The 18,766-nt window shown below is 44.3% G+C and overlaps 2 protein-coding genes across 7 annotated transcripts in view; both read left to right on the forward strand.

The window, feature by feature from the left end:
- Zswim3 (zinc finger SWIM-type containing 3) overlaps window positions 1-13,715 on the forward strand; it is a 19,295-nt gene extending 5,580 nt beyond the window's left edge. Inside the window, exons 2-3 of one of the 3 annotated variants that reach the window (XM_048810744.1) lie at window positions 9,231-9,389; window positions 11,612-13,715. In XM_048810744.1, coding sequence (XP_048666701.1) covers window positions 11,679-13,535 — 1,857 coding nt within the window. In that variant the 5' untranslated portion in view covers window positions 9,231-9,389; window positions 11,612-11,678 and the 3' untranslated portion in view covers window positions 13,536-13,715. The remainder of the gene's footprint in view (window positions 1-9,230; window positions 9,390-11,611) is intronic. The other 2 variants (XM_048810745.1, XM_015478925.2) reach the window with 2 other exon arrangements.
- Window positions 1-18,381, forward strand: part of Zswim1 (zinc finger SWIM-type containing 1) — a 43,566-nt gene extending 25,185 nt beyond the window's left edge. For 3 of the 4 annotated variants that reach the window (XM_048810749.1, XM_048810748.1, XM_048810747.1), the window contains exon 2: window positions 16,350-18,381. In XM_048810749.1, coding sequence (XP_048666706.1) covers window positions 16,469-17,839 — 1,371 coding nt within the window. In that variant the 5' untranslated portion in view covers window positions 16,350-16,468 and the 3' untranslated portion in view covers window positions 17,840-18,381. Of the gene's footprint in view, window positions 1-14,837; window positions 15,365-16,349 lie in introns of those variants that run through there. The other variant, XM_015478933.2, reaches the window with a different exon arrangement.
- The last annotated feature ends 385 nt before the right edge of the window (window positions 18,382-18,766 follow it).

Below are 18,766 nucleotides of genomic sequence, written 5' to 3' on the forward strand. Positions count from 1 at the left end.
CATTTTTTTTTTTTTTGAGACAGGGTCTTACTGAGTTGCTGAGACTGGTCTCTAATTTACGTTCTTCCTTTCTTAGCCTCCCAAGTCCCTGGGATTACAAGTGTGCCCACCATGTCCAGCCCAGTGCAAGCTATTGGTCAGAAAAAGACACTGTTATCTCTGACATTATGCAGAGATGGTTTATAAAGCACGTGCAAGTGCAGCTTCATTATCTGATGTGGTCCTCTGAATAATCTTGTTGGGGGCAAGTTTTGTTATTCCCATTAAACAAATTAATTTCTTGAAAGTGCTTACAACAGGGCATAGCACATTAAAAATGTCCCATAAATAGCATTATTGTTATTTTGCTGATGAGACACAGCCAAGAAAAGTCAAATGTTAAGAGATAAAATAGTTTCTAGCTCTTTCTTCTACTTTTTGAGGGTTGTTTCTCTGAGTTGCACATGCTTGAAAAATGGAGAAGGAATGGATTGATACAGTCAAGAGCAGAGCAGAACACAACCCAGGTGTGATGATGGCACATGCCTGTAGTCCTAGCCATTTAGGAGGCTAAGGCAGGAAGATTACAAGTTCCAGGTCAATCTTGGCAACCTAGCAAAATCCTGTCTCAATAAAAAAATGTAAAAAGGGTTGGGGAATGTAGCTCAGTGGTAAAATGTACCTGGGTTCAATCCCCAATACCAAAATAAATAAATAAAAAGAGAGTCAAGACCCTGAAGAGGAAAATAATAAGTGAATCTGTGACAAAAGCATTATTATCCCCAGAGCTATCTGAATGTAAGCCAGGGGAATCTGAATTTGGTACAGTCAAAGCCAAAAGAATGGGAAGGAACAGAAATGAGGAAAAGTCCCCAGGAAAAGGGGGAAGATATCAAGAAACTGTAAGAAAGCCTTAGGTGTTCGACTGAATACCTACCTACCTTCTTTCCCTTCCTCCCTCTCTCCCTTCCCAGGGTTGCTTTACCACTGAGCTATATCTCCAGCCCTTTTTTATTTTTTGAGTCAGGGTCTTGGTTACTTAGGACCTCACTAAATTGCTGAGGCTGGCCTTGAACTTGCTACCCTTCTGCCTCAGGCAGGGCATGTACCATCACACCTGGCGATTTCCAGTAACTTTCCAATGTTGCTTATCCATTTATTCCTTCAACAAATTTGTAGGAAGAGGGTGTTTACCAATGACCTAGCACTGAGCTGAGGAACAAAGATGAGTAGATTTTGAGATCTGCCCTTGAAGGCAGAGATTGAACTAGCCCTCACCCTAACCCCTGAGCAGCATTGGCAGGGACAAGTCAACTGCTGGTAGGGCTGTATTATTTATATTTTTCTGTTTTGGGTTGGGTGAGTCAAAGGATATTCTTGAATCATGTACACTCTTTGTGATGTGTGTTTGGGGCTTTTTGAGAAATACCTGGATGTTTGGGAATAAGTGCTGCTTTCAGAGACTGGAGGGCAGATGGTGGAAACATTTTTAGGAGGTAATTTAGCAGATGTTTCCATAGCTAAATATGCATATTACTGAGTGACTAGGGTGATGATTTCAACAGTAAATGTTTATGTCAGTATAAGTTCCTTGAGAAACAGTAAAGGAAGTAAGCTGATTTAAAGAAAACTGTTTGAAAATAATAGTGTAAATGTTACATGGATGGCTATGGAAGATGTCCAGGTAGTTTTTGTATTCATTCAAGTTCTGGAAAAACTGGCATAATGGTTAAAAGTGAGAACTCCAGAGTCAGAGAAATAGCTTTTGCCCTTGACATTAGACAAGACTTTTAACCTCTGTGACAGTTTCATCCTTTATAAAATGAGAATTTGGTGAGGATTAAATAAGAAAATGCCTGTATTTGCTGGCCAAGGTGGCGCACGCCTCTAATCCCAGCAACTCAGGAGGCTAAAACAGGAGGATCGTGAGTTCAAAGCCAGTCTCAGCAACAGCAAAGCGCTAAGCAACTCTGTGAGACCCTGCCTCTAAATAAAATACAAAATAAGACTGGGGATGTGACTCAGTGGCCAAATGCCCTGAGTTCAATCCCTGGTACCCCACCCCACCCCCGCAAAAAAAAAAAAAAAGAAAGAAAAAGAAAATGCCTATGTTAGCTGAAACAGTGTTCAGTAATATTTGCTGCAGCCTTATCTAAAGTGCATGATAGAAAGTGGTAGGTACTTTAAAGAGAGTTAAAGAAATGACACCAGGCATTGTGACTCACACCTATAACCTCAGCAATTTAGTGAGACCCTGTCGGAGTTAAGAAATAAAAAGAACTGGGATGTATCTCACTGGTAAAGCACTCCTGGGTTGTACCCCCCCCCCAGTACCCCCACACACACACACTGAAAAAGTACCACAGGAATTAGCACTAAATGACAAAAAGTTCCAGTAAAAAAATAAAATCATGCCGGGCGTGGTGGCACACTCCTGTAATCCCAGCAGTTTGGGAGGCAGAACGGAGGCCGAGACTGGAGGATCTCAAGTGAAGCCAACCTCAGCAATTTAGTGAGGCGCTAAGCAACTCAGTGAGACCGTGTCTCTAATAAAATACAGAATAGGGCTGGGGATGTGGTTCAGTGGTTGGGTGCTCCTGAATTCAATCCCTGGTACCCAAAAAATAAAAATAAAAATGGGATAAAATTAGAAAATTCTTACAAAGTTTATTGTGGAAAAGAACAATTTGAAACAGAGACTTCAAAGTCCACCCTAGTGAGATAACCCCTCTAGCAGCACTCTGCAGTTTATGGAAGTATTTTGACCTTTTTCTTAATTGACTGTTACACATTAACATTCTTTTTTACAGCAAGTAGAGGTATTTAAGTTGTTTTGTCCATAACTGATTCCTTTAATTTTTTTCCCCCAGTACTGGGGGTTGAACCCAGGGGCCCTTTACCACTAAGCTAAATCCCTGTTCCTTTTTATTTTTTATTTTGAAACAGGGTCTTGCTCAGTTGCCCAGGCTTGTGTTGAATTTGCAGCCCTCCTGTATCAGCCTCTGGAATCACAGATGCAAGCCTACACCAGCCTGGCTCTAATCTGCTTTAGGTTTTCAGTGACCAGTCCCCAGCCAGTTGCCAGCCTTCAGTGGTCAGCTCATTAGCATACATGAACACACATCACTTTGGAGAATCCCAAGTGTTTTAGGAGTTAAATGCCAGGAAACAGGACAAAGACCAAGTATATATTTCAAAATATCACCTTTATATCTAAACTGTGGCCTCTGTTTTTATTTTTCTCTAAGATCCCTTTCAACTGGGAAGTCTGTGACTTTATATGTAGTTTATCCTTTCATATTTTTTGGCTGGTGTGTGTTTTAGTCAGCTTTTTTACTGCTGTGACTAAATGATCTGACCAGAACAATGCTAAAAGGAAAAGTTTATTTGAGGGCTCACGGTTTCAGAGGTTTTAGTCCATAGAGGGCTGGCTCCATTCCTCAGGGCTCGAGGTGAGGCAGGACAAGCAGAGAGAGCCTTCACTGGCCAAATACAAATATATACCCCAAGGCACGCCCCAGTGCACCACCCCCTCCCCACACCCCATCTGGCTTTAGTCATCACTCAGTTGAGTCCATCAGATGATTAATCACTAATTAGGTTAAGGCTCTCGCCACCCCATCATTTCTCCTCTGAACCTTCTTGCATTGTTTCACATGAGCCTTTGTGGGACACCTTGCGTCCAAACCATAACAGTGTGTTTTCCTTTTTATGACTTTCTGGGGGTGATGGTCCTCAGGGTCCAGGAAGTACTCTGATTTCTCTCCACTGCATTCAGTTTAATAGCTTCCGTTTTTAGCACTTTCTGGCACATATAGAAAACACAGGTTTTCTATTAGGAACGTTACAGGCATTGTCTTATTAATCTTTACCACACACTTTGAACTAGATTCTGGTTATCAGAGTTTCTTTTTCATTTTTTCTTTTTTAATATATATATTTTTAGATGGACACAATATCATCTATATTTTATTTATTTATTTTTATGTGGGCCTCGCTTGTGCTAGGCAAGCACTCTACTGCTGAACCACAACCCCAGCCAGAGTTTTCTTTGTTTTGGACAGGGTCTCACTAAGTTGCCCAGATTGGCCTCAAACTTGATGTCCTCCTGCCTCACAGCTTCTCAAAGTAGTTGGGATTACAGGTATGCACCACTGTGCTGAGGTTACAGTTTTCATTAATAGTCACAAAGCTGTATAGGAAAGAAAAGGGCATAACACAGAAATTTGCCAATAAATTAATTACTTATAATTCACTATTTAGTAATTATTTCCGATTGTTTATCCCTGCCAGTCCTATCAGCATTGTGGATTTTTCTGGGGGGAGAGGGATGGTTTGTTGGGGAGGTATACTGGGGATTAAACCCACGAATGCTCTACCACTGAGCTACATCCCCAACCCTTTTTGTTTTTTTTATTTTAAGACAGGGTCTTACTAAGTTGTTAAGGCCTTGATAAATTACTGAAGCTGACCTGGAACTTGTGATTCTCCTGCCTCAACCTCTTTAGTCTCTAGGATTACAGGCATGTGCACCACATCTGGGTTTTGGGGACGGGGGGGGGGGGGTATTTGTTTTTGTGTTTTTAGTTGTAGATGGACACACTGTCTTTGTTTGTTTATTTTTATGTAGTGCTGAGGATCGAACCCAGTGCCTCACATGTGAGGCAAGTGCTCTGCCTCTGAGCTATAGCCCCAGCTCAATCAGTGTTTTTAATATCTGGCTGATGAATAGATGTAAACATCAGGATATTAATAACGTAAATAAAACCATGTGAACTGGAATGGTGCCATCTCCCAGGAGTTGCAGGACTAGGTGAAGTCCTGAAAGTAATGAAAGCAAATTTTCGGCCTCAATACCATTTAACAAATGGAAAAGGGAAATCAACAAGGACATAAGATGATAGGAACTTGAAAAGCACGTTGGCATTGCAAAGAATTAAATTCAGCCATTGGGAAACTTGATAAAACTCACCTTTGTATGTTGTGAAAATGAGACAGGAAACGAAGCATCAGTGTTTGGGCAAATTGTACTGGGAGGGGTGACAGTTAATGATTTAATTGTTCTTTGATATTCTAAGAATTGGCATATAACTAACATTATAACCTTTTATTAAATATAGTACTAACTTTATAATTTTAGTTAAGTTCTCCTCAAATGTTTGTTTCCATTAATCACTATGAAATATTTCTGGGTGTTTTGGGCTGCAATTAATATACAAGTAGGCCCAGATCTAAAAGTGATTTTTCATCGCCCAGGGTACTTGCTTACATCTTTCTGTTCTACCATCTTCAAGTCTTAGCTTGCCCTCAAGATGGCTCCCCACATGACACAAATGCAGAAGACACATGCCTGGGAAGTCTTTGGTTTCTTGCTTGCAGATTTTGTATCATGCTCCTTTGTCTAGAATCAGGCCAGTATCCATGCCCATTCCTAATGGGATTACCTTAATTGGCTTAGACTAACCTCAAAGAAGTAGCTATGAGTGGGAGGGGGAATGGCACTCTGAACAAAATTGGTTCTTTGTTAGTAAGGAAAGGGAACAAAAGGATGTTGGGTTGGCAACCAACAGTTCCTATTACAGCTTTTAACTGAATTCATTTTAAGTAGCGCTAATTGTTCTTGGATCAGGTACTTATCACAGTTGTCCCTCAGTTCCTGAGGGAGATTGGTTCCAGGACCCCTCCATTGTATATCAAAATCACTGGATGGTTAAGTCCTTTATATAAAATGGCCTAATATTTGCATATCACCTACACACATCCTTCTATATACTTTAAGTCATCTCTAGATTACTTATTATACCTTACACAACATAAATAGTTGTGATACTATATTGTTAGGGAATAATGAAAAAGGAGGGACCTATATATGTTCAATATAAATGAAATTTTGTGGTGGGGAGGAGGGTACTGGGATTGAACCCAAAGGTGCTTTGCCACTGAAGCATATATCCCCAGCCCTTTTTATCTATTTTTTTAAATTTTGAGACAGGGTCTCACTTGGTTGCTTAGGGCCTCACCTAATTGCTGAGGCTGGCCTTAAACTTGCAATCCTCCATGCCCAGAAGAAATAAAAAAAATTTTCCCCAGTATTTCCAATCCATGGTAAATTAAATCTGAGGATATAGAATCCAGGGATATGGAAGGCCAATTGTATTCTTAGACCAGTTTTCTACTATCATCATTTTTACTTCCACATTTATAGATAAGGAATCCAAGGTTACATAGATGACAATGGAATTAAACTCACATCTTAAACCAGGCATGGTAGTGTTCACCTGTAGTCCCAGGTGCTCAGGAACCTGAGACAGGAGGATCACTTGAGCTCAGGAGTTTGAGGCCAGCCTTGACAACATTGTAAGAATCTGTCTGGGAAGGAAAAAAAAAAAAATTCTAGCAACTCAAGGCTAGGACAAAAGGATCACAAGTTCAAAGCCAGCCTGGGCAATTTAGCCAATGCCCTGTCTCAAAAAGTTTCAAAAAGGGTTGGGGATGCAGGTTAATGATAGGGTACCCCCATTATCACAAAAGAAAAAAAAAGAATCTTCAACATATTTTTATCCCAAAGTCTTATTCTTAACTCCTTACATTATCTAAAATGGCTTTACTTATTTTCTACCTGTAAAAATCCTGTTCAGTTGGTCATGGTGGCACATGCCTATAATCTTAGTGACTCCAAAAATTGAGGGAGAAGGATCATGACTTCACAGGACCATGTCTCAAAATTTAAAAAAATTTTAAAAAGGCTGGGGATATGGCTTACTGGTAGAGTACCCCTGGAATCAATGCCCAGTACCCTTGCACTCTCCCCTGCCCAAAAATAAAACCTATTTATTCTTCAAGGTGCTATTTATATACAGGGATATTTATCTTATGTAAAATAAATGAAAAGCCTTAGCTAATATGTATCAACCCTATAATCAGAGTAAATCACTCTTTATTCAGTTATATGTATATTGCTTGTATTATGTAATGTCTACTTGCCATTCACTTTTTTTCCCACTATGCTAGGGATCAAAAACAACCTCATGCGTGCTAGGCAGGCACTCCATGACCGAGTTGTTCCCCCAGACCTACCCATTCAGTTATTTTTAACTTGACTGGCCACTTGTGTAATAATCTTTCCTCTCACTAGACTTTGAGAGGAGAGACTCTCTAATTTGTCTCTGTAACCTTTAGAATAACTCATACCAAGTTTGGTGCATAGTAGAACTCAGTAAATGTTGGAAATTAAAGAGTCTGTCCAAAACTATAGTTAGTAACAGTAACTACTTGTGCTAAGACTAGGAGCCAAGCCTCTGACAGAACTCTACCCCAGTGGTCTTCCCAAAATACTATTTGTCTTATAGGAGGAGCTTACTATGCCTCACAATCACTTATTAAGCATTTATTCGCTATGGTTATAGAGCATTTACTATGTACCAGGCGCAGTGCCAGACACTGGGGGCACAATGGCTCCCTGCACCCTGGAGTCAGTACAGTAGAGAATATAAACTCCTAAAGAGTGGACAGAAAGGAGTTGAAACCAACTAACTCCTTCCAGACCTTGGTTGTATGCACTTAGATATAAACAAGTTCGATCTAATATGAATTAAGTTTGAAATTCATGATGCCAGTGAGGACAGTATGTTTAGAGATCTTTGTTGGTTTTTTTTTTTTTTTTTTGGGGGGGGGGTTTGTTTGTTTGTTTTTTGGTGCTTGGGATTGAACCCAGGGCCTTGTGCATGCTAGGCAAGCACTCTAACAACCGAGCTATATCCCCAGCCCTATTTAGAGATCTTCAAGGAAGTTATTGAACCTAGCCAGTATGGTGAGGGTCAGGAAGAGAAGGGTAAAAAAAGAAATTCAGAGAAAGGAGAAATATTTTTTGAAGGAAACAGGCAGTATAATGGTTAACTAGTCAGACTGTACACAAGCACACTTAGTCAAGTCAGATGTTCAGGTCTTAGTTGGAGGATTAAATTCTAAATTCTCATCTTGAGAACCTCCTAAGCCTGTTTCTCCCTCTGTAAAATGTAGATGGTAATAGAACCCCTTTCCTAGTAATAATAGTAATAATACAGATGAAGGACTTAATATAGCCTGGTGTATAACAAATCCTCAGTAAATGTAGCAATGGAAGGAGAAGATTTATTAACAAGCCAGGTATGGTGGTGCATGCCTATAATTCCAACAACTTGGGAGGCTGAAGCAGGAGGATCACATGTTTGAGACCAGCCTTGGCAATTTAACAAGATCATTTCAAAAAAGTGGGGGTGGGACTGGCAGAGCGCTTGTGTGATGTGTGAGGTCCTGGTTTGTTCATCAGCATTTAAAAAGAAGAGAGAGAAGAAAACACATTGGATATTAGCAAGAGAATGAGGGAAAGAGCTTTATGATTGGTAGTCACCAGTATCTTTTGGGGGGTTAGCTCACATAATGTCAATATGATGTTTTTGTTTTTTTGCAATGCTGGGGTGGAACCCAGGGCCTCACACATACTATGCAAGCACTCTACCACCGAGGTACGCGCCCAGGCCAGTCAATATAACTTGATGAGCTAGAGTAGTCCAAGATGTTGAGCCAGCAGAAGGGTAAAGCCCAATTTAAGTGCTTGATAAAAGGCCTCTTATAAAAGATTATGGTCTCTCAAAGTCCTAAAAAACAGTAAGCTTTGAGATGAAGAAGCAGAAGGTCAGGCTGGGGTTGTGGCTCAGTGGTAGAGCGCTTGCCTCGACATGGGAGGCCCTGCGTTCCATCCTCAGCACCAAATAAAAATACTGTGTCCAAATACAACTAAAAAAAAATTTTTTTTTTTAAAGTAGAAGGTAACTTCAGACAAATTTACAAATATGAGTAAAGCCCCGGAAGTGAAATGCCTCACCATGAACACAAGAAATCGTGGGCAATTTGTCTAAGACAGAAAAACAAGGTTGGAGAGGGTGGAAAACAAGACTAGTGAGGTGGGCCTAGGCCACACAGCACCCGCCTCTCACCGGCCTTGCCATTGTGCTGGACTGACCCAGCCTCCTGGCCCAGATCTAGATGGCGCCACCCCTGCACAGTGCACACCACATGCAGATGTTCTCAGCCCCAGGCCCCTCCACCCTGTGCTCACAGGACTGACATATCCTGTTTTCCTAACTTGCCCTCTGAGGGTGGGCAAACAGGACCAGCTGGATTTGAGTGTTTGGAAATGTGTAGGTGGGGCTTCTAGGTGGTTCCATGATGTCAGCCGCTGAGATTTTTTTTTCCCCTCCTCTGGCTTTTAGGCTGGGTCCCTCCCTGGGGAGGCAGGGGTGTAACCCATCCCACACACTGGTGGTCCATGAATCATTCATCATATCTGCAGAAGGAATAGCATTGTGGTAGGTGGTGTGAATACATAACTTGATCCTGATACTTGAAGACATCCCCATCCAGTTGGAAAGGTACTATACAAACATCCCACAGAATGTTGTAGGCACAGGAGCTATGATTATAGCAGCAGCAGCAGCTAGCTTTTATTAACAAATAAAAGTCTGAAGCAGGCTCTGGGCTAAATATTTTACCTGTGGCTCATTTAATCTTAATGATAACCCTAATGAGATGATCATTTATTTATTTATTTACTTACTTACTTGCAGTATTGGGGATTGAACCCAAGCCTTTGCACATGTTAGGCTAAAGCAAAAACACCTAGTTATCTCCCCAGACCTCTCCCCTCCTCTTTTTAATTTTTTTTTTTAATATTTTTTTAGTTGTTAATGGATATAATGCCTTTATTTTATTTATTGTATTTTTACATGGTGTTGAGGATTGAACCCAGTGCCTCACATGTATGAGGCAAGTACTCTACCACTGAGCTACAACCCCAGACCTATTTTAAATTTTTTATTGTGATACAGGGTCTCACTAAGATGCCTAGGCTGGCCTTGAATTTGCAGTCCTCCTGCCTCAGGCTTTTGGGTAACTGGGATTACAGGTGTGTACTACCTCGCCTAGCTGAGATTATCTCACTATACCATGAACAAATTACCCAGAGACATGAAATGACTTGCTCAGGTTAAACAGCTTCTGAGTGGCAGAACTGGTATTCAAATCTAGGCTGTTGGCCTCCACTGTCCCCCTTGTCTCACTATTAGGCATACTTCCACACACAGAATCTGCCAAGCTTTTAGAATACATGCTATAAATTCAGAACTGGGCAATTACTGTGGCTTGATGGCACCCACAAAGGCTTCACCAACAAGGTAGGATCTGGTTGGATCCTGAAGCATGGGTTGAATGGGAATAGAAAAAGAGGAAGGACCAGGCACAGTGACACATGTCTGAAATCCCAGTTACTCAGGAGGCTGAGGCAGGAAGATCTTAAGTTCAAGGCCTATCTCAACAATTTAGCAAGATCTTGTCTCAAAAGAAAAAATAGGCCAGGGATATATGGTTCAGTGGTACAGAGCTTACCTGGCGTGTGCAAGGCCCTGGGTTCAATCCCTAGTACTGAAAGGGAGAGAGACCCTTCATTCCCTCACCGGACCAGATATTCAGTTTAATAGCCATTCTCCTTTGAATCATCACTTTCAGCCTAAAATGCCAAAGCTAGAAGAGATCCTAAAGAGCTGGGCACAGTGGCACAAGCCTGTGATTCCAGAGATTTGGGAGCTAAAGAGGGCTGTGGATGTAGCTCAGTGACAAAGTGCCCCTGGGTTAAATCCCCAGTATCAAAAGGGGAGGGAACCCTAAAGCTCATCTAACTCAGTGGTTATCAAACTTTCTTAGAGGGCTGGGGTGTAGTTCGGCAGTGGAGTGCATGCTTACCGTGCGTGAGGCCCTGGATTCAGTTCCTGTCTCACACTCCCACACACACAGGCAAATTAGGGTGTGGATATTTTTCTTGAAATGAAAGATGAGCAGGGATGTTCCTTGTTTGAGGGGACCCAGAGATACCCTATCCCCTGAGGGCTCTGAAGAGCTCAGTTGATAACCCTGATCTAGTCTAGTTTCTTTTGAACCTTACTTTTATCCTTACTTTCTAGAGAAGAAGGCAGTAGCTTACCCACCCACCCACCGAAAAAAAAAAAAAAGACAACAACAGGAACAAGGGGGACACTCTAAACAGAGAGCAATCAGCCAGGCATCCTGCTGCTGCTTGTCTTCTTTCCCTTGTATCCTGCCTCAGATTGAACTGTTGACAGTCATCACAAATGGCAACAGAAAGAGAATTAAAGGAGTTGGGGCTTAGAACTGCTGTGGAGGAATTATAGTTGAGGAGGGTCTTAAAGAAAGAGCTAAATACTTTGGGACTAGAGAGTTCATGTAAATCTTTTTTTTTTTTTTCTTTCTTGGTACCAGGGATTGAACCCAGGGGCACTTAACTACTGAGCCACATCCCCAGCCCTTTTTTATATTTTATTAAGAGGGAGGGTCTCACTAAGTTGCTTAGGTCCTCGCTCAGTTGCTGAGGCTGGCTTTGAACTTGCGATCCTCCTGCCTCAGCCTCCCAAGCCACTGGGATTATAGGCTTGCACCACTGCACCCAGATGATTCTTTCCATTCCACACTACGTTGTAGTCTCTAGGAAGCATTAGCCTATGTAAATCCCTACTGGGCCTTAATCATATAAGAGAGAGGGGGTGGTCAGCACCTTTCTCATTGTCACCTCTACCTTCCCTAGATATGTGCAGGTGAAATTTGTCTGTATTCGGACCCAGTCAAACAGGAAGAGAACACGGGAGGCGGACATGTGCCCAGCATATTTGCTCCTGAGGTACAACGAGAGACTAGATAGACTATTTATCAGTGAACTTAACACCCACCACGTACACGTTGATTCCAAAACCGCTATTCCTGGAGGAGACACCGTTTGCAAATCTCAAAGGACACTGTGTCTGCAGAAACTCCAGCCTGTGCTGCCCACATTCAAGAAGGACCTTGATAAAGCTGAGAAGTCCCCAGTAGAACCATCGTTTTGTCTAAATGATGTACAAGTGCCCTCAAAACCAGAGCAGGAAGGCATCACTCCTTCTGATCTGGCTAAGATAGCAAAAGTGATGAAAAACTTTCTTAAGGTAGATAAGGGTTCCATGGCTTCCTTCAGTGTGGGCACCAGCCGAGACTTGGACCGGCTGAGCTTCCAGAGCAGCAAGATGAGTGACCTGTTCATCCGATTCCCAGAGAATCTCTTGCTGCACCGGGTGGAGAATACCCAGGGCCACATCCTCTACGCTTTCTTGGTGGAGAACAAGGAACGAGAAGGTCGAGTGGTCCACTTTGCTGTGCTCAAGACTGAGACAGCCACCTCTGTCGCCAAGATGCTGAGCATCTTCACAGAGTTTAACTCTGATTGGCCCAAGGTCAAGGTGGTCTTTGTGGACCCTTCATTCCCTCACCGGCCCATTCTGCAGGAGATCTTCCCTGCTGCCCGCATCCTTCTTTCCATCTACCACACAACCCGGCTCTTGGAGAAGAAGTTACATCGTAGTTCAGCAAATCCATCCTTTAAAAGACTCATGAAGGAAGCCCTGCGGGAGGCTGTGTTTGTCACTTCTGAAGCCAGCCTTAAAAATCTTTGTCAGATGTCCCAAACTCTGCTAGACGAGGATCTCTTCAGCTTCCTACAGGCCCACTGGTTCTCCTGTGAACTGCTGTGGTACATGCACGTAAGGAAGGGCCTGCATGCGTGTAATACCTACATGGACAGCCTAGACATAGTCACCAGCAAGGTGTCAAGCCTCTTTCGGGAACAGCAGTCCCTGCTGGACTGCATCCTCCGCTTTGTGGATTACATAGACTTCTTCAATACTAAGGGCTTGAAGAATTTACCCACAGCTCCTCCCAAGTTAAAGAGAACTCGGCCTCCAAGCATGCCACCAAAGGCCAAGAAGCCTTTTGGAATCTGTGGAGGGAGCCTTAATGGGCTCTCTGTGGAAGAGACGAAGCCAGACTCGCAGCAAGTTCAGTTGCAGCAGCAGCCCTCCCTGGGTGACATGCTAGACACCTTAAACCAAAGTGGCTCTGAACTGGCCTATAAGTTGTGCAACAAAGAGTGGGAGGTGGTGCAGAATTCCACCCATCTGGTGGGCATGGCCGGACCCTCGGTGGATGTTCAGCTGCTAGAGGACTCTCACCAAGTTAGCAAAGATGGTTGTAGCTGCAGCTGTTCCTTTCAGCGATGGTACCACCTGCCTTGCCGGCACATTTTGGCGCTGCTGCATACCAGCCAGCAACCTGTGGGTGAAGCCATGGTGTGCAGACGGTGGCAGAAGAAGTATCAGCACCTCCTGGGGCCCAATGGGGAGCTCCAGGACCGTGGTGTGATCCCACACACAGACCAGCCTGAAAAGCAAGGTCGGAACAATATGATTCAGGACCTAAGCAGAGAGCTGGCAAACTTGCTAATGCAGACCGAGGGCCCAGAGCTGGAGGAGCGCTGTTCTACCCTGCGCAAGATTGTGGACATCTGGGCTGTCCCCTGTCAGCCTCCTGAGTCCATTCAGCAGCCAGGAGACTTCAGGGACGTAGGCTGCCTCCCTTTCCTCTGGGGAAAACATGAAGAAGGAGAGGGACTCCCTCCTGCTGAAGCCACAATTCAGGATTGAATCACTTGCACTGGCACAATTGGACCAAACCCCTCTCCTAGGAAGTTTGCGAGTTCGGACTGGGCAGGTCATGATAGGGGTCAGTGTTTTGACCAATGTCTTCCTTGGTAGGGATTGAAAGATTATTTAAAAAAAAAAAATTATATATATAGGAGAGGGACCCCACTGTGAATCTGCCCCTTTTCAGCCCTCCCCTTTGGCATTCCATGGGCACTGCATTCATTGTTCAAAGCCAAAGTTATCTCCATAGTGAAAGGTTACCTCTTTTTTCCCCAACCCCTGAGAGAAGTCTTCTCCCTACAGAGATGAACCCCTACCCGAAGACAGGATGAGACAAAATGGGCCTGGTAAAAGGGGCCTGTTTTCAGGAACAAAGAGAAGGAGAGTGAATCTTGTTTGTTGCTGCTCTTTATGAAGAATCTGTTATTTGTACCTATTTTTATTCATATTAAATAAAGTTGTTTTTTAAAAAAATAAAAAATTACCAGGGGAAATGTGTTCCGCTTGATTAGGCAAAGAAAGACCAATTGCTCAGCAGGACTCCTGACCCTACTGTTAGGAATTGGGCACTCCGGGGTGGGTTTATTTTTTAGTTCTTATTGCTGGGATTGAATGCAAGCCTCTCTGCTACTGAGCTACATTCCAGCTCCAGATGGATTTGTTAATTATAAAGGAAATTGAGTATTGTCTAATGGGGTTGTGGAGCCAAATAGAACCTACTACTACTATAAATTCACAGTTAGCAAGCCACCATTTACTTTGCCCTTTTCCTACCAATTTCAGCATTGATTTCAGGTTGCCTTATATTCTTGTAGGAGGACGCCAAATAGACTGAAAGAAATCTGAATCCTAGATTGCCAGCAACTTAATTAGGGACATGAGCAAGTCCCTAATTTCATTGACCCGCTTAACTCGTCTTAAAAATTAGTCTGTTGGCCTGTTCTGGTCCAGGATTTCCTCTCTAGGTCTCTATAAACATTTTTGATGCGGTGATAAGAATCAACACTGACTTGGTGTTGCTAGTTGGTGGTCTTCGTTGTCTAAAGCCTGGTAGTCATTCATCTTTCCAAGATTGTCTTCAGGGGAACTGCAGATAAAGATGGAAGTCTATCAGCGCTTGCATTAGTTCTCTGGGACCTTAAGTCACAAGGCCATTCTGTATCTGTTGTGAAAATTCTGGAAGGAATTGGGCTGGACAATGCCAGTGGGGAAGTTCCTGACCCCTAAGGAAGAGGCAGAATTGGAGAACAGGGCTTCAGTTTCTCTGTAAGGGAGGGTGTACACACACACACACACACACACACACACACGCACAGGATTTCTGTAAAGCACAGCTCTTTATTTTCATTTTTATTTTTGGCCTTTGAGGGAAGTTCCCCTAATAAGGTGCCCTGCCTGGTGTCTAGCCTGAAGGGAGGCTCCAGAGTTCAGCCCCGGGGCTCGGAGGTGAGCACACTCCTTTAGACTTTCATTGGTTTCTGCCAGTCGAGCCCCTCGTAACCCTGGTAACAGGGCCCGCCCTCAATTTCGGGTCTGCGATTGGTCCGTGGTATCAAAGACCGAAAGCCAAGTTCCTCAGGTCATTGGCCTGAGTCATTGCGAAGCTGGCGCTGTGGTTGGCGCGCCTAGAGGTCAATCAGGCAGGTCAACTGGGGGAAATGGCGACCGAGCCAGGTGGTAGGAGAGTGCTCTCTGGGGGAGTGGAGGTGTGAAGCACTTGGTCGCCACGGCGGCCGTCGCACAGCTCCCGAAGAGTGGGAGGCTGACTTCAGCTCTGCTGGATTCTGAAAGCCAACGTCAGACATCCCCATCTCCCACCTGGGTCAGAGGTGAGAGGTCAAAGCCCGCATTCCCTCTCAGTTCCGGGTTTTTGAACCTTGTGGGAAATCGTCAGAATCTTGGGCCAAAGACATGGCTTCCATCTACTGACAGTAATGGAGGGCAGATCACTTAAAAACTTTGAACCTCGGTTTCTCATCTGTAAAATGGGGGTGAAAACCCATTTGGGGACCAACCAGAGGTTACTTTTCTTGTTGCAGTACTGGGGATTGAGCCTAGGGTCTCGCCCATGCCAGGCAAGTGTTCTACCACTGATTACACCCCCAGCCCTTTTTGGGTTTTGAGACAGGGTCTCATTGAATTGCCCAGGCTGGCCTTGAACTTGTGATACTCCAGCTTCAACCTTCCAGGTAGCTGGAGTTACAGGTGTTTCCATCGTGCCCAGTTTAGAAGTGTTTGAATAACAAGCCTTGCCTGTGTAGAAGCAGGAGAAACTAAGCACCATTGTTAATCCCATTTGATGGTGGAAGGGATTGAGTCTCAAAGGTGATCACTGACTTGCCCCAGCAAGTCTGAGCCACTTACTTTTATATGTACCAGGACCAAAAGAAAGAATGGATGCCAAGTAGTACTTTGCAAACATAAAGGCTATACAAGTATTTAGAATGCTATAAAATAAATTAAAAAAAAAAAAAACCCAAAGACTATAGGCAGCTTTGGCTTTCACACCTATTTACATCCCCTGGAACCATGTGTCTTTCTGTGGCTAGCTTCTTGTTGAGGTCTCATCTCCAGTGTCATCTTCCTTACCCCCAAAGAAACCTTTCCCAACCGCCTTAAAGTGTCCACCTTCCTGGATTCATTCTCCAACCTGTTACTTAGTTTTAGGGTGTTTGTAACCCTCATTATCTGATATATCCCTATTTGTTTACTTATAGTGATGACACATAGTACGTTTTCAGTCAATATAACCTAGATGAATAATTGAAGAGCCAAGTCCCTACTGTCTCCTTATACCTCTGCTCCTTTCCATAGGCACATCTTTGGAACAAGATCTGGAAACTACAGTTAAGCCTCAAGCCTTGAGTTACGGAAGCTTGAACCTGCAGAGAAAGTATTTTGACCTGGGCGTTTAGACATTTCCCATCTTCCCCATGGCCCTAACGATGCTGAATGGGCTTCTGATTAAGGACTCAAGCCCACCTGTGCTGCTGCACCAGGTTAGCAGGGCTCCACAGCTAGATAGCTTCAACTACCAGAGCTGTTTCATGCAAGATGTTTTTTCCCATTTCCCTGAGATCTTATTTATCCATCGGACCTATAACCCAAGAGGCAAGGTGTTGTACACCTTCCTGGTGGATGGACCTCGAGTGCAGCTGGAGGGTCCTCTAGCTCGGGCAGTCTACTTTGCCATCCCTGCCAAGGAGGATGCTGAGGGCCTCGCCCAGATGTTGCAGGTGTTCAAGAAGTTTAACCCAGCATGGGAGAGAGTCTGTACCATCCTGGTAGATCCCCACTTCCTCCCCCTGCCCACCCTAGCCATGGAGTTCCCTACAGCTGAGGTCTTGTTCTCAGCCTTTCACATTTGCAAATTCCTCCAGGGCAAGTTCTATCAGCTGTCCCTTGAACGGCCTATGGAGAGGGTGCTCCTGACCTCCCTGCAGAGCACCATGTGCTCAGCCACAGCAGGCAACCTGAGAAGGTTGTATACACTCCTGAGCAACTGTGTCCCCCCAGCCCGGCTGCCCGAGCTCCACTCACACTGGCTGCTCAACGACCGCATCTGGCTGGCACACCGCTGGAGGAGCCGAGCTGAGAGCAGGCGCTATTTCCAGAGCCTGGAGGTCACCACCCGCATCCTCAGTCAGTTCTTTGGCACCACCCCATCCGAGAAACAAGGCATGGCCTCTCTGTTCCGGTATATGCAGCAAAACCCAGGAGACAAGGCAAGCTTCAACCTGGGCCTGAGTCCCCAGAACAATCATAGCCCCTCAGATGCCAGCCCCGACAGCCCCAAAACAGAGCAGTTGGTAGAAGCTCGCATTCAGCACTCCCTCAATGCCATCTGCACAGGGCCAGCAGCCCAGCTCTGCCTGGGTGAACTTGCTGTGGTCCAGAAATCCATGCACCTCATCGGCTGTGGCGCAGAAAAGATGAACATACAGATCCTGGAGGATACCCACAAGGTGCAGCCTCAGCCCCCTGCCAGCTGCAGCTGCTACTTCAACCAGGCCTTCCACCTGCCCTGCCGCCACATCCTGGCTATGCTCAGTGCCCGCCGCCAGGTGCTCCAGCCAGACATGCTGCCAGCTCAGTGGACAGCAAGCTGTGCCACCAGTCTAGACAGCATCCTGAGCAGCACGTGGAGTGAGACCCTGGATAAGCACCTGGCAGTGACTCTTCTAACCGAGGAGGTGGGTCAGCTCTTGCAGCACTGCAGCAAGGAGGAGTTTGAGCGGCGGTACAGCACCCTGCGGGAGCTAGCTGACAGCTGGATTGGCCCCTACGAGCAGGTGCAGCTCTGATCACTCCTGATGCCCCATGTGTACACTCACATACTCCCCCTACGTACACTCATGCTGTTGTCCGTCCACGATCACTCCTTCCACAATAAGGACAAGAGTCTTCTACTCTGCCATAGTCTGCTACCTAGAAGGTGTCTTTTAAGAATGGCTCCTTAAGACAGGAGTCAGCATCTTTTCTGTAAAGGGCCCAAGAGTAAATATTTTAGACTTAGATGCTCATGTTCAGTGGCTGTTGTATATTCTTGGTTTTGTTTTGACAGCCTTTTCATAAAGTGGAAACAATTCTTAGCTCAAAGATCTTACAAAAACAGGCGACTCCTGGTCCAAGACAAGACATGGGTGCTAAGTTTGAGGACCAGGGCTTGGTAACAGCTGCCCCAGTCATGAGATCACTCACCTGACGCACACCCCATGATTGAGCTGGCCCGGGAGCTTCCCACAGAGGAAGCTGCTCAGGGAAGTGACTGAGCCAGGTTCCCAATATTTTTTCTCCTGGCTCCATCTTGGGATCAATAAATAAAGGTAAATGTTGCAAATTCCAATATTTTTCTAGTTTTTTGTTTTATACCTGGCAGTTTGGGATATATTGTGGAAGAAATAGAATTTAGAGTTGGAAGATGATACTACACGTGAATCCAGATGTTTTTTTCCTTGGCAATACTGTGGATTGAACCCAAGGTTGCTCTACCACTAAGCTACATTCTCAGTCCTTTTAAATTTGTTTTTTTTGTTTTTGTTTTTTTTTTTTTGTTTTTTGAGACAGGGTCTCACTAAGTTGCCTCAGCCTCCGAGTAGCTGGGATTACAGACATATACCACAGCTTCGGCTCATCCCTGACTTATTTTTAAGGCATAGTTCATCTTTTACTAGCTGTGAAGACTCAGGATAAGTCAACTCTTTAAACTCAATTTGTAAAAATGGGCATCT

The sequence above is a fragment of the Marmota marmota genome, unplaced genomic scaffold (assembly GCF_001458135.2).
Source record: "Marmota marmota marmota unplaced genomic scaffold, marMar, whole genome shotgun sequence".
In the NCBI taxonomy this organism is placed as follows: domain Eukaryota; kingdom Metazoa; phylum Chordata; class Mammalia; order Rodentia; family Sciuridae; genus Marmota; species Marmota marmota.